Source organism: Numenius arquata, chromosome Z (genome assembly GCF_964106895.1).
Source record: "Numenius arquata chromosome Z, bNumArq3.hap1.1, whole genome shotgun sequence".
NCBI lineage: Eukaryota > Metazoa > Chordata > Aves > Charadriiformes > Scolopacidae > Numenius > Numenius arquata.
Window position 1 is genome coordinate 22,556,341 of NC_133616.1, and position 15,630 is coordinate 22,571,970.

At 35.0% G+C, this 15,630-nt stretch overlaps 1 protein-coding gene across 1 annotated transcript in view; it reads left to right on the forward strand.

Annotated features, from left to right (window-relative positions):
• IPO11 (importin 11) overlaps positions 1-15,630 on the forward strand; it is an 80,406-nt gene that overhangs the window by 14,532 nt on the left and 50,244 nt on the right. Inside the window, exons 5-14 of the mRNA XM_074165828.1 lie at positions 1,339-1,542; positions 5,366-5,498; positions 6,440-6,498; positions 7,319-7,367; positions 9,095-9,165; positions 10,534-10,726; positions 12,205-12,357; positions 12,609-12,652; positions 13,548-13,638; positions 15,098-15,145. Of these exons, the coding sequence (XP_074021929.1) occupies positions 1,339-1,542; positions 5,366-5,498; positions 6,440-6,498; positions 7,319-7,367; positions 9,095-9,165; positions 10,534-10,726; positions 12,205-12,357; positions 12,609-12,652; positions 13,548-13,638; positions 15,098-15,145 (1,045 nt within the window). The remainder of the gene's footprint in view (positions 1-1,338; positions 1,543-5,365; positions 5,499-6,439; positions 6,499-7,318; positions 7,368-9,094; positions 9,166-10,533; positions 10,727-12,204; positions 12,358-12,608; positions 12,653-13,547; positions 13,639-15,097; positions 15,146-15,630) is intronic.

Here is a 15,630-nt window from a genome sequence, read left to right on the forward strand (position 1 = left end):
GCCAGTCCTCAAGGAAAAAGTACTCTTAGCATCCCTGGAGAAGTTGTTATATGGAAAAGAGATTATTTGCTCCCTCCTGCTGATCAACATCACTTGATCCAAAAATAAATATGACCTACAGCTCTTCTTTGCAAACGTTGATGTCAGTTTTCTGAAGCAATTAATTCTTCCTAAGCAAGTGGGTGGGAGTGAATATTGAAGGAAGTTTTGTGGGGTGGTCAGGCATCAGATGAAACAGCTAAGGGAGCAGTAAAGGAGGGTATGGCTATTCCCTCATATGCCCCTAAGTTGCTTGGATTTTTTTTGATAGCATTAAGAAGGCGCCTTCTTCTCTAGGCTGGAAGCATGTTGGTAATTGTAAGGGTATGTTGGTGAGAGCATCTGCTTCATTAAGGTTTTCCAATCAAATGTTGACGCCTTTTCAATGAGAATGGGATAAGAACGGAGAAACAAGAACATGACGTTTTTGGCTGTTTTGAGGTGGCGTTATGAAGGACCATACAAAATTTACTGAGGAATGTTTAGGGGAAGGGAGTTGTGGAGCAGTGAAGTGGGGAATAGACAGAGGGTATGAAAAGGGCCAGTCATGTGTAAACCATGTCTGGTCAGTACCAGTGTCTGAACAAGCCCTGTGCCTAATTTCCACCATCTGTCCTGCCTTCTGCTTGAATCCCTTAACTATCTTTGTAGCCTCACTGTTGATTGTGTGTTGTGGCTGCAAGGACTAGGTGCCAGCTACTGGCAACACCGGTGCGAGTGGGGGTCAGATGGTGGGGGTGGTGTAGCTGCCCCTGGTGTGAGGATCTGGAGGAACAAGTGAGAGTCCCACCTTCAGCCACTGGGAGAGGACCATGGCTTACAGGTACGTGTGCCTGGAGGAAGGGAACATCTCTGTCTAAAACCTAAAACTCAGGTACAGCAGAAAGAAGGGTAGTTTGTATTCAGCAGCCTGTGTTTGTTTGTAGAAAGCCATAGAAAAGATCACTAAGTAAAAAGTGGTTCCCAAATATCTATTTCTTCATTTAAGTGGTTTCTAGAACAAATAAATTTAGTGATCTTTATGTAAAATTTGAACAAGGTACCCAGCTTAGCGCTTCATGCAAATATTTACTATAAACGTAAGATGGAAGACAATTTTTTTTTTCTCCACATTTATTTGCATTCAGCAAACTTAAAAATACTTCGAGAAAAACTACACAAAAATCTAGGAATGCACACTGCTTTTTTATTTTATTCAGGTTTTATTTGGCTATTCATTTCTGCATTGTAAATTTCCTAAATTATCTTTGACTTCTATGGTATCTGTTTTATTTTGCTTTTTATTTTGCTTTTTTGCAGATAGCAACTCAGATCTCTGTACTGATTGCTAAAGTTGCCAGGGTGGACTGCCCGAGGCAATGGCCAGAACTTATACCCACTCTTCTAGAATCTGTGAAAGTCCAGGATGATCTTCGACAACACAGAGCGCTGCTTACCTTTTATCATGTTACAAAGACTCTGGCATCCAAACGGCTCGCTGCAGATAGGAAACTTTTCTACGATGTAAGTAATGCGATGCAATATTGTGGAGCGTGCAAACCATGTACTTCACATGCTTGCCACTTCCAGTGGTTAGCTGGCCGTGCATTAGTGGCAGATACATTGACTTTAATGCCTGCTTTTGATACGGAAGTGCTCTTACTTTGGTGATTATGTGTACACTATGAAACAACTGGAAGTCAGTTTCTAGTTGAAATGTTTTTGAGATCTTTATTAGTTTTGCATGCAGCTTGCGTATTATTGTAATAACTTGTGTTAAGAAGCAGAGCTTCATTTGCAGAACAATATCTGCATGTCAGCCTTATGTTATCATGCCATACAGCAGATCTTATTACATATGAATTTCCAGTGGTTTTGGAAGTGTGCTCTGGATTCATCATTCAATATAGTCTTTAAAAACTCATTTTTAGGCTTCCATACTACAGTATTTTTGGCTTTTATCACCAGTGGGAATGTGTTTGATTGGGGTTTTCCCAGATCAACTTTTCTCCAGGTTAACTAAAAGGCAAGATGTCAATGCAAATGCCAGATCTTATTTCACGCAGCTTAAAATTCTCCATTGTAAGAATCCACTAATTAGAACACAGATTTACCTTTGGCTGTAGGCTGTTGCATTTCCAGTCACATATGGAGTTAGGCAATGATGTAGTACAGTTAACTGAATGTAGTGAGCTAAACGTCCTTTACAACATGTTGTGTTTGAATTTTCAGAATTTTATTTTATTCTTTCATTTTAAAGGAAAGATTATTGTGCAGATAATGAAGACTCTTTCTGAGGTGTTACCTATTTATCTATGTATTAAAAAAATTCTGTCAGTGTAATCATTAAGGTGAGATTTCGTCAGGAGTTTGAGGAATTGCATGCTGGCTCTTCTAACAGGGTGGGACTGAAATGATGATATGTTCCTATGAACTGGGTGTGTAAAGGAACAGTGTTTTCTCTCTCTGCCTCTATTGTCATAGGTATGGATGAATATAATCTCTGCATAGGAAATATTTGTTTCTATTTTGAAATTTGTTCGGCCATAATACATGATCTGGATAACTGAACAATACCGGTTTCGACATATTCACAGATACTAATTCCAAAGCAATAAAGTGAGCGAGATAGTGACTTATTTTCTAGAGTTCTCCTAAATCAAAGTGTTGCTTTTACAGCCTGGTTATGCAGCTGAAAATACTGTTAATGCTCAGGATGTAGCAAAAAATCAAAACCCAAGCCCCACCTTGATAAAGTAGCCAAATCCATAGCATCTTTCTGTCCCAATAGAGGGATAGAAATGAATTTACAGGATGCAAGCACTACAGGAATTTACAGCATTTGTCCTTAAAGTTGTCGTGTCCAACAGTACCTTTGCTGTATTTCCACCATCTTACCATTTCCAAGAAGCTCATTAAGTTTGTAACACCATTTTCCTTACGGAATGCCATTTTTCCAGCCTGGTATTTTCTTTGAATATTTTTTTATTCTTAGAGTGAGACCGCTTCAGACGTGCGAATAACTGAACTCTGTTACCTGAGGTTTAAAAAGAAAAATGATACAGATTATGATACTCTAACTTGTAAATGAAGCTTATTTATAACTTCATCTTTCTGCTGAGTAATACAGTTATGACTGTAACAACGTTAACAGTCTTCAAGGTAGAATGGACTGCTTTAGTACAAACAGAAAAATGTGACATCTGGTTTTATACCATTGGTGGTACGCTTAAAAACATCTACTTTCTTTTGAGCCTATTTTTCTGGACTTAGTCTGTTAAATGAGGATGGTGGCCCTTGGAAGTAAAACCAGTGAGTTTTATTTTTCTATTTAATAGAAATGTATGCTACTTTTTGGAATAAATTGATTGCATGTGTTAAAACCTCTAGTATTTGAATATTTTTTTTTTTTTTTTAGTAATAGCACATAGCCATATAGCACATACTGGAGAAGTGACATCACAAAATTACTGCAAATAATCAAAAATACCAGTTATGTTTTTTTCCCTTAATCCATTTGACAGTTAGCTTTTGAGTCTTCCTGTTACTTCTTGGCCCTGGTTTTGAAAGAATGCTGTCAAATTTTTACAGTTTCTCTGAAAAACTTTTTTTTTTTTTTTTTTTTTTACCTGACTGTGATGTTCTGCACAACTTCTGTCTAGAACCACTTTTCTTTACAGTCCTGCCATAAAGTACGAGAAGGTTTTGGGTACCTTCTCTGCTACTGGATACACACCATTCAGTTTAGTCTCTCTGCTGAACTTCAGTGAGGGTTTCTGTGATTGTTCTGATTTCTTTTCTGCTTTGGAAATTGCTGAATCTTTGAAATACACTAGTAAATAGGAATCTTGTATAGGAATCCTCATGATCTTTGGCAGCCTTTTACATTGAACAACATTGAATATCCAACATTGAACAGCTCTGCCCTCTTTTCTTTTACTATTCGTCGTGAACAGTTTTCATTTATGAAGCTATTTCATATTTATTCTTTAGCTTGGGTATCTTTTTACCACCACCATCACACTTTGCATGTTTTACCAACTGGAGGAATTTAAGGCAGCCTTGCCCCTTGACTAAGTCTTTAGGTCCTGCAGTAATACAAATTATAATTGCTAGTTGAATGACCTCAAATGTAAAAATGTGGTGGACCCTCCTAGTGGATAGTATGTGCGTTTGTGGTTCTGTCCCTCCAATTTTTATAAAGCAATTATTGTTTTAAATTTTTTTAGTACTAAAGTACACTGATCTGATGACTAACAAATGAGTTTATTCGCAGTATATTCTATTATTAGGACTACTGTTGCTGCTCTGAGTTTGGTTTTGTGGGTTTTTTTGTTGTTGTTTTGTTTTCTTGTGGTTTTTTTTTTTTCATCTGAATTGTTACTGGTTACTATTATGGTTAGTATTAGTGTATTCTGTTTAAGAGACACCTGCCCCAATACCCAGAGTCTAACCCCAAAACATGAGTAGGTTGAAACCACTGGTAGTTATGCAGTGATGTGTTTCTGCAATTCCACAAACACATCACTGAATAGTTATCAAGAGTTTTTACTGTCTCACTTTACTCAGTCAAAGAAACCAAATAAACAGGTCATATGTGCTTTTGATCCCATTGATGTAACATGTAGCAGACTAAGTGCAGTTTCTTCCTTTAACTATGAAGTTGTCAAGTGCTACCATAACTGAATAAGAAATTCTTTATCTTCTGTTTATACTTTAGATATCTTATTAGGTAAGCACTGTTTGGAAACTCTAACGTGAATTAAGTCTGAGATCTGTTCAGTGCTAGCTGATTAGAAACTGTTTGTCATTTGGTATTTTAAATACTTTGAGGCAAAAAGTCAGGGTTTGCAGCTATAAAAAAAAATAAAGTTTCAGTGTAGGCATTTCAATACTGTATTTATTAAAGGCATGTAACCACTGTGTCCCAGAATAAGCTGATTCAGATATTAACTATGCTGTTAAGACAAACAGTTTAAATCTTGTGGGAGAGGAAGCGATAAAGAGAGCTGATAGTTTTTTGAAGCCTCATACCCTACTATTGACTGAGGCTGTTTTTAATGAAAATCAGATAAGAAAGAAGGCCTATTTAGTTATCTTTGAAGTGGTAGAGTCATGGACCAAGTAATCAAGGAAGCAGGTGAGGCTATCATAACATCTTCAGATCTTTGGATCAGTACAACTCAGTACAACAAAGAAGCAAGCGAAACACTATGGCCCATGATCTACAAGAAGGTGGATTAAATATTTTTAACATTCTAAACTGGCCTTTAAAATTTAGGAATTGATTATGCTATAGCCAAATTCAGTAATCAAATATATTGTTGGTCTTTTCTTCTTTTTGCAGCTTGCATCAGGTATTTATAGCTTTGCGTGTTCCCTGTGGAATCATCATACCGATACATTCCTACAGCAAGTTTGTGCGGGGGATGAAGCTGCAGCCACAAATTCACTAGAAAGAACCTTGTTGTCGTTGAAAGGTAATAATACAAAATGATATTAACTATAAGGAATCAATTAAGTTTCTTCACAATGAATGATTAAGATTTCTTTGGTAAAGAGTTAGCATTCTTTAACAAAGCCATGCCTGTTGGAAAAAACAGTAATCTTGGTTTATTTTACTTGTACCTTTAGCAAGGCACAAGGAGGGTTATTCACACGGAAGGGTGAGAATGTACTCTTATTTCTCAGTATGTACCATTCTGATATGCATGTTGTAAGAAGTCAATGTCTAGGAGGTGGGAAAGTGTAGGACATAACAGGATGCTTTTTTACATGTGTTGTAATTTAGGTTTGCATCTATCCGTCTGTAGGCACTTGACAGAGGAAGCTGAGTTACAGCTTTTGTTGGGATATGTTTACCTTGTGCTTAGTCAAGACGTAGCCTTAGCAGTCAGTTTAGATATTAGGCCAATGGTCAAGAACATGTATACATATACTTGCTGTACTTTGCTGCTTTGAAGAATTGAGATATTTGTGTACAGTGCTTGCAACATAGATGATACCACTCTTGAATTGTTTCAGAAGGTGCAGCATGTAGCTTCTCTGGGTTATTGGCAGTGCTAAACCTGAGAAAATTCACAAGATGGCTTATGGGCCCTAATTGACTTTACTTGGCCCTTTTCCTGCTGCAGGACTTTTCAGAGGTTGAATACTTGCAGCTTTTGCATAATTCTTGATGCAGTAATTCTTGGAATTCTCTTCATTGTTTTACACATAATGTACTGATCTTTAAAGTTATTTCACTAAGATTAGATTCATATTAGGTATGGTTGAGTCATCCAAAGGCCCAAAATTAAATGTATTTTTTAATATGGAGAATTGGAAGAAAGGCACGGCAACTGTAACTGTAATTGCTTTCTGAAATCTGTTGGAACATGGGCTAAGAAATATCTGTACAAGTAACTGGTTTTTTTCCTAGTGCTTCGTAAACTGACAGTCCATGGGTTTGTAGAACCTCATTGGAATGTGGAGGTGATGGTAAGTGCCATATATCTGTTTCTAGTTCTAGATTAGAAATCCTATGTGATGATTTTGAGTGTTGTTAGAGCAGTGTTTAAAAATTGTTGAAAGGCACACATTTGTGTTATGTAAAGCAAGATCAAGCAATACGCTCTGAAAGTTGTCCTCCCATCAGTTAAGAACTATCAGATCCGAGGTAGTTTCTAAACTCTGTGACGCCAATGGTATGATGTTTAAAAATGGAAATTTACATGATAGTGACACCCCTGTTGCCTACTGAAAGATGCCTTATATGTACTCTCCCCCATCATTTGAAGAGGGTGTTTTCATTTAATGATGAACGTAATGGCACATTTGTCCTGTCAAATTCTATTGATAGAATAAACCAGAATTTGTCTGATTGAGATGAAAGCCTGTGGTATGCAGCCCATTGGGGGGAAGAAAGAAACCCAAGCATCTTACTTAACCCCAGACAATGCCTGCTTTGGAGGAATTGGGTACCTACAACCTACATCCTAAACTAGGAAAGATCTGGATAAGCAGATTGTAAAACATATGTTTATATTTACCTATACCTCCTTCTATTAGAGATGCTATGCTGTTTGTATAGTACCAGTAAGGTCAGTTTGGATCATTGATGCAGTGTGCTAGTGACCTAGTTATTTGTTTTATGAAGAAATTGTTTGTCCAAGAAAATGAATGAGTTCAGTTAAAAGTGATAAGGTGAAGTCTGAGCTAGTAATAGATCTGAACTGACTTCAGTTTGGTTCAACTTCTCATAATACAGTGCAAAATAAGCTTCATCTTTAAAAGACACTTATGCTTTTATATTTTTCAGGGTTTTTTACATGCAGTGTTTGAACGGCTAAAACAGTTTCTGGAGTGTAGTAAGTATCTGGATATTTTTCCTTGTATTGGTTGTTCAATATTAGAAGCTGGATGAAAGCGTAATACAGTTTAGTACATCATCAATAATCATTTAAGTGCAAGGGTTTTTTTTTATAAGTGCAAAACTATTACTTTAAATGCTGCTGAAACTATTTGAAAAGACTTTGTTAAAAATGACCTTCTATATCAACAGACCAAAATCCCATTAAAATTATACTTGGTGTGATAAAGCCAATTGAAAAAAAAATTAAGCCATGGTTTGACAAGGTGTCCATACTAAAATATGGAGATGCTACCATAACTGAGATCATCTTGAGTTTTCTTCTTTGGGAGAGTTTTATGTTTTTTCTTTTTTTCTGGAGTTTGCCATATATTTTTGCTAAGTATCAAATGGGAAATACAGGCCACATTCAGATGCATGTACTTTATAACTGGAAGAGCAGTAGTCTGAGACAGGCAACCGCAGGTTAGCACAGTCAACAGAAATATAAGCATAATTAGCAGGTGTTAGTGCTTTTGAAGGGAAGTTACCTGAAGCAATCAAAAGGGAGATGTTCGGCAGTGTTGCTCAGCGCTAGCTTAACTCACTTCTCTTTTCTTGCGTGTGTACTTGTAGAAGACCTGATGTGAGCCATTCCTTCATTTGAAGCCTGCCTGGTCATTCTTTTAGGATTCAACAGCACTTTTTCTGCGAGTAGATGTCGAAACTGAGTAGAAAGAACTTTTTGATACAAATGAATGTACTTGGACTCAGGATTCTGTAATTAGGCAAGCGGGATTGATTTGGAGTCTGAGCCTTGTTTCTAGAAAAGATGGAAGCTGCCACTGTGTTCAGTGCCAAAATAAAATAGCTTTTTTGCTCTTCTAAAATGCCAACTTCTTTGCATTCAACTGTTTGCTCCTTTTGCTAAACTGTAGTCATGCTTTTTCTGGCCCTTCTTTGATTTTTGGCAAGATAGTTGCCTAACTTTGATAGACTGAATTGAGGCCATCCCATCCTGAAGCTTGGTGTTTATCATAGTCCCCTAGAACATTAGGAGTGTGGGGTTTTGAATGTCCTGAGTTAAGAACTAAGCTGAAGCTTCCCATTTCCACTTTTCTAATCAATAAGTTGTTTTGTAAAAGCAGGCACAACTACCTTACAAGATTAGTGTTTACATTTATTATATCATTGGTTTTGCCTGCATGCCTTCATTATGGCTCTTTTTGTTTTTCTCTTTTTTAAAAAAAACTTAATTTGTTTTTTTGTAAATTCAGAATGTTTTCCTGTGTCCATAATCAATTATTTTTTAAGGTGGAGTTTCTAGAAAAGCGTGTACTATTATGTAGTAGGAATATATCTTGGTTTCATTAAAAGGGCATTTTCAACTTTTCAATGCCTTTTTGCTTCTTGTCTATGCTAGCATTTACTTGCATTATTTTAACTGTCTTTTATACTTGAATTGTCTGTAATGATGTCCCAATTGTTTTATTCTGATCAGTTACAGAGAATTTCACTGCAGCTGAAAGTAATGGTTAGATATTTTTATTTATTTTTTCCCCTGTACTCATTACCTTGAATTTGACTTTGAATTTATTCTGCCATAGAACTTTTTTCTGGCTGTTGTAATCCCTCAACTACAGATAAAACAAGTTGTTCTCCCATGCTAATTTTTTAAAACTGAGCTCTCCAGAAAGAAAAGGAAAGTCTGAAAAAGTGATAGTTTTTAAATATCTGATTTACCAGGTAGAAGTATAAGAGCAGAAAATGTATGCAGAGATCGTCTAGAAAAGACTATAATTCTTTTCACTAAAGTGGTAAGTAAATTCTGTGTTCGGTTACTGAATAGTTTACTGTGCTGGAGGAGCAGTCCCTGTTCAGATATTTATGTGCCTTAAAGCCAATAGGTTTCAGATCTTTTAAAGATAAGGAAGGAACTACAACTTAAAAATTCTTTGTCATGAAATAAATTTTTGAAATTTTTTTAAGGAAAATAATGTCTGTTTACTCATGCTAACATAAGTTGCAGGAGTGAAGAATACATTTCCTTAGCTCAAACAAGTCAAATGCATTCCATAAGTGAATTATTTAGCTAGGATTTTGCTCAGAAAAGAATTCTGGAAGTTTTGCTAGAACATTGGTATCAGCATTGATGAATAATGAAGAGATAAACTTTTCATCCTGTCTTTTATAAGTAGTTAGATTGCAATTTCTAAGGCCCTGTTAGTTCTATGGAATAACTGGCCACTTCTAGTTTATTGAAAGAAAATTAACAAAAAAACCTCTCTTACCCTTTGTTACTTTTGTGTTATATAATACATTCGGAGTTGTCAGCTAATTCTGTGTAACCATTAATTGCATATATTATTGGAAGGTAATTTTAGCATTGTCACTTGCTCTGTTTTTGAAAGATACAAAACCTACAGAATTCCTATTGTTTTCAGATTCTATTTTGGGGCCATGTATCATAATTAAATATTCACCCTAATTATCAGAAGTGGGAGGCACCTGTCAGCTTCACCAAAATTGAACTGAAGGTGCTCTGACCCAACATTTTTAGTCTTTGTTATAGTACTTCCTATATGTATGTGAGGCATGTGCATCTTTTTTTCATAGACCTGAAGAGACAATACACTTTATTAATAGATAATCTACCACCTGTAGAAATTCAGATGCAAGAATTCAGGCTTAAGCATGTTTGCAGTGGTAGAGGAGATTAAAGGAATTGACCTGTGCATTCTAGACCACTAGTTGGAAAAGCTAAGCTGAGGAAGTAAGTGCTTGTACTGCAGTGGAGGGGGAGAAAAAAAGACTAAAACGTTATTTCCCTCATGTCTCTTTTACTTAGAATAATTCTAATAGGGATGAATTACCTGCTAAAATGTTCAGGGTTTTGAGTGGGACTGATATGTTTTATATACTGTGTTGCTAGCAAGCTGGTCTAGTTGAAAATGGATATTGTTGCTTAAAAAAAGTAATTTTGAACAAGAATCAAAAAAGTCAGGACAAATTAATGTTTTGTTAACCATTAATACTGATCTCTTCTCCTGTCTGTGTGTTTTCTATAATTTTATATAAATTGGCACTTGTTTTTGATAACTAGTTTATGAAAGCATTTAATAAGACTTGCACAAAAAGTAATTTGATTTCTCTATTTCTCGCCCTTCTACTTCCTTAATTTTTAGCTTTTGGACTTCCTGGATCAACATCCTTTTTCATTCACCCCTTTGATTCAGAGGTCATTGGAGTTTGCTGTAAGCTATGTTTTCACAGAAGCTGGTGAAGGAATTGTATTTGAGCGGTTTATTGTACAGTGCATGAACCTCATTAAGATGATTGTAAAAAATTATGCTTACAAGCCATCCAAGAATATTGAAGGTACTGCTGTTATTTACTAAAAAATTTTTTTTATATCTAGAGAAACGTTTTGCTAGTTTTTCCCAAGAGTAAAACTCCTTAAAGACATTCTTTTGAAGTACTTCATGTTTTAATATTTAGTAATATGTGCTTCTGTCTCTATATTGACAATTTTTAATTTGGTGGTTAAAGTATTAATATATAAAGACATTGACTTGCTAAAGTAATTTTAAATACGGAAGGAGCATGAATATCTTTCCTCTGTTGATTGTTTAGTATTCATTGAACTAATTTTAAAAAGTGTTGAGGTATGGAATTTGGTTTATTTTCATCAAGTGGTTTGATGCATCTTTCCCTTGAGAAATGTTTGATAAAATGAGGTATTTGCTGTAATTAAATAATACCAGCAGTCTGAAATACGGTAACACAGTGAATGTGGCATGCAGTTGAGTATAAAGCTGTTTAAGTATTCTGCTTTGTAGGACTGTGTGTCATTCTGAATCTTCATATGACGCTGAATGTGGGGATAATGAAAAATAGAATTGAACTGTATTAAAGAAAAAAAACAACCTTGCATATTAGTTTGGTATTTGACAATTCCTAGATAACAATTAACATTCTCTTTCTAAATTTGAAAAAAAAAAAGTTTCATGAACATGGACATACATGACACTGGTATGCGTCAGAAAGATTTCACAAACCCAGCCTTTAAAATTCTTCAAAATACTGATGTATTTCAGTGTTATTCCATAACTTTACTATACATTAAAATGTTCTAAATCCACTGATTATTAACAGAAATTTCTAATTGCAAAAGTTCATAGTTGTGTTTGAAGTTTTGAAATAGAAATGTGGGCATTTGAGACAAAAAGAATATTGCACATTCTGATAGAGGCTATAGTATTTGACTTTCTGAGTACCGGGTGATGAAAAAAAGTTAAAATAGAATATTTATTTTTCTTAATTTCTGACTGGTATATAGTGTTTGTGTTGGCTGTATAACGTCCAGTATTTGAATTTATTGATGCTTTCTTTAAGCACTGTTAACTCCTAAAAACCCAAGTTATTTTTAAGATTGTATTCGGATAAACTTTCTGATTAGGTATAAATGAATCTTTCTTTGAGTTCTGTGTGCTTTTAAATTCAGTAACGCTAAATGAAAAAAAATTTCTAAAACCAGCAGGTAATAGTTTTTCTTTTCATCTACATAGCAGCTGAAAAGCATTACATAAATACTTTGTGAAGCCTTAATGATCATTCAGTGTAATTGTGCTGTAAAAGAACTCTCTTAAAAGTAAATTAATTTGGGAGTTTGACTTCCTTAAAAAAAGTACCACCTGAAAGTCTGTTATGAAAGTCTGCCATGAAAATGTATTTTTTTTTCTATTTTTCCTCTGAGGATAAGAATTTCCTATCGATTTCTTTCTAATTTTACTAGACTACTATTTAATCACTAAGCCACTTAATTGTAATTTGGAATTGTCCGTGTTTTATTTCAGATAGCAGTCCTGAAACTCTTGAAGCACATAAGATAAAGACAGCATTTTTCACATATCCAACACTAATGGAAATATGTAGAAGATTAGTCACTCACTATTTCTTGCTGACAAAGGAAGAATTAACCATGTGGGAAGAGGACCCAGAAGGCTTTAGTAAGAAATGCGTTGAATACTTGGTTGCGGTTTATTTTGATATTAGTGTAAGAGTTTCGTATCCACATTGTTTCTACAAATTGCTTATTGCAATATTGACTGATTTATTTCCTGCAGTCTCTAGAGATTGTTTTCATAACAAGAGATTTCTTAGTAGTTTGATACCCACATTTCTAAATATTAAACTTTATTTGAACCATAGTTAATAATAATAATGATAATACTTTTTCTTCTTTGTTGTGAAATAATAGCTGTAGAAGAGACAGGAGGAGATTCTTGGAAATACAGTCTCAGAGTAAGTGTTTCTATTTGACAGAAAACCATTCAACATTTCTGGATGCATTTCTTGATAATCTTGTAGCCAAGAAATACGATACTTGGTAGAAAGATAAGCTTGTGCTTTAAAAAAAAATATCTTTATTTAAGGAAATTTCATTAGAATTAGTATAAATTAACCCTGTTCCTTTGTCGATGTTCAAACATGCTGAAATACACTGGAAACTATGCACTTCACATTTTAGGCAGGAGAGAAAAGGAGCGTGCTTCAGCATTTGTATTGTGTAGTATCTGATGGTGATTAAACCCAATAGGAGTTGTCTCTTTAAACTGGTAACTGGTAGTATCACTTATGACTTTGTTAGTAGACATGATGAATGAAGAAAGTTTCAGATGCATCTACCTTAGCATTTTAGTTCAGATCAAAAGTATGCTGTTGTACTGAATCTCCCAGTTATCTCTGCTGTGATTTGCTTTGCTTTGCCGAGAGATCTCAAAGTTTATTTGCTGGATTACTCTCATTTTAAAACTAAAAACCTCAAACCCTGTGCATCTAGTGTGTTCCATGTGCAAACGGGTATTCAGTCCAGATGATTCCACTAGAACTAATCCAAAAGTAAACTGTAACATACCCACATTATGGTCACTGGCTCCTCAACACCAGCTGTTTTGCTCCACAGACCGGTTGTTCTTCTGCTGCAGAAGTGGCTGGTATAGGTACAGCCATCAAACTCTTGCTAGGGTTAAGCATAGTGAGTAGTAGGGACAGTGGTAGTTCATATAGTACTAATTTTGCTACAGTATATTGCATTTTAAATTATGACCTCTGGTTTGAGGTACTCAGCACTTAAATAACATGTGTTTTAATTGTCCTTATTTTGATATATTCTAAAACAGATTTTTTAATTTTTCAGCCATGCACAGAAGTTCTTTTTATTGATATTTTCCATGAATATAATCAGACTCTTACCCCTGTGCTTTTGGAAATGGTTCGCGGTCTACAAGGTAAGTTCTTTAAAAGATAAAGGAACTGTAAAATGTAGAATTCTTTACATTTGCTTTCGTCAACTGTTAAACAATTTTACCTTGTGATATCTAATTTTATATAGTGCATTCAGTCTGTATTTTTGAAAGGACAAAAATTAAAATTATTTCTAAACCTACCATAAGGAAAATGCAGTGTGTATCTATGAATAATCGTAAGGTTTATTTACTTTTTGTCATAACTGTTTTAGATGACTGACAGAATTTGGGGCATTTCTACTTTCATGAGGTTTCAGGCTTTCTTGAGAGGGGTTGACAAGCTTAGTAAATTCTGTAGGTTGTTTTTTACTGGGAACTTCCTATTCAAATGTTGCAAGGGAGTTTATGGTACTTCTGTCACATCTCTGCAAAAATCCTGGGAAAAAAAACCTTTAAAAGAAAAAGTTCAAGTTATGCTGTCGTTTTGGAGAGTCTAGAGGACTTTCCAAATCTGAAGAATCTCTTAAAAAATTCAGTGTTTTTCTGCATGAAGACTGAAGTCTTCATAGACTGATGAACGATTCAAGTTTTCTTTTATTCTATTCTATGATTTTTCACCCCCAAACTAAGTTTTGTAGTGGCCATGAAAGACAATGAGTGGTAGCTGCCACTTTGTTTTCCCCAACATCTCAGCTTAGGTTGTTTCGCCAGGTTGTACCTTACCTGACTGAAAACAGTTATATTTGAACTTGTGAGAATGGGTCAGTACTTTCTATTAAATAGAAGTAAACACTCATTATTTGAGAGCGATTTCTGACTTCACAGAATCTCTTCATAAAACACATTGTGTACATGTTTCAGGGTAGCTCGCTGTGCTGTGGTACTGGGAATGGTAAAAGGTTCCTTACAACAGGGTTGACAATTATTTTGTTTTCAAAGAATTATGGAAGTTAGTAATTCCATGCTAAACCGTACACATACTTTTTTTTTCTTTTTCTCCTGAAGCTCCTAGTAGCCATTTCTGGATGTTTCCAACTTGAGAGTTACTGTTGAAGTACTAGATGATATTAATAATTCATTAATTCTTATGATTTTGGAAAATCATTACTTATACATTGTAAGTACACATGCACACATATATAAAGTATATAGGAAGTAGGTCTAGGACTGTTGGAAATGGTCGACACATGGTCGATAGTCTTCAGCCATTTGCAGGTTTTGAGTCTGTTCATTTAAACTACATGCTTCTGACTTATATGCATGTTGTTGTTAAAAATGTTCAGCTCCGAAGAAGTCAGTCAAAAATAGTGTGAAAGCAGAGATTTAATTGTAGTATATTCACTGAAGAAATTATTGAAACCGAAATAACTAAACTTGTGAATAAAACAAAAATAGTGAAACAGTCTTAATTCACAGCATGCTTAAAGTGTGTAAGTCCAAAGTTGCTTGTGTTCTTTGTTTCAGTTATGTTTTTCTTCTTTATTTTAACTTTGTCTTGTAGGATCTACCAACATGGAAGATACCAGTGCTATACTGATTAAAGATGCTGGTAAATTAAATTTTACTTTACCTTTGAAGCAGCAGAGCCACTTCTGTGTATGTGCTTGACTTCTTAAAAATTATTTGAAGACTTTGCAAGATATTTTTTTAAGACACTTGGAAAGTAGGACCTAAATCCTATTTCTCCGTTCACTTGATGTCAGTCCTCACTTTTCAAAAAGCTTATGTAAAAACATGGTGCTTTTTTCAGCTTTTTTTTGTAAAACAGACCCTTAAACAATCTCCCTTACTGTCCTGTCCTTCCTTCTCTGCAAATAAATGAGCTACAGTGCTTCCATGCAGATACTCTGTCCATTTTACAAGTAAGGAGATCTTATGGCAAAAGAAAAGAATTGTCCAAGACCTCTGATGGAACCATTCTTGATGTTAGAATAAGATCTTTGTTGTTCTTATGACTTAACTGTTTTAAAGAATCTGAATTTTCTTCTGTAATACCTTTCTTTTACTAAAATTTCCTCCAGAGTTCCCTTCACC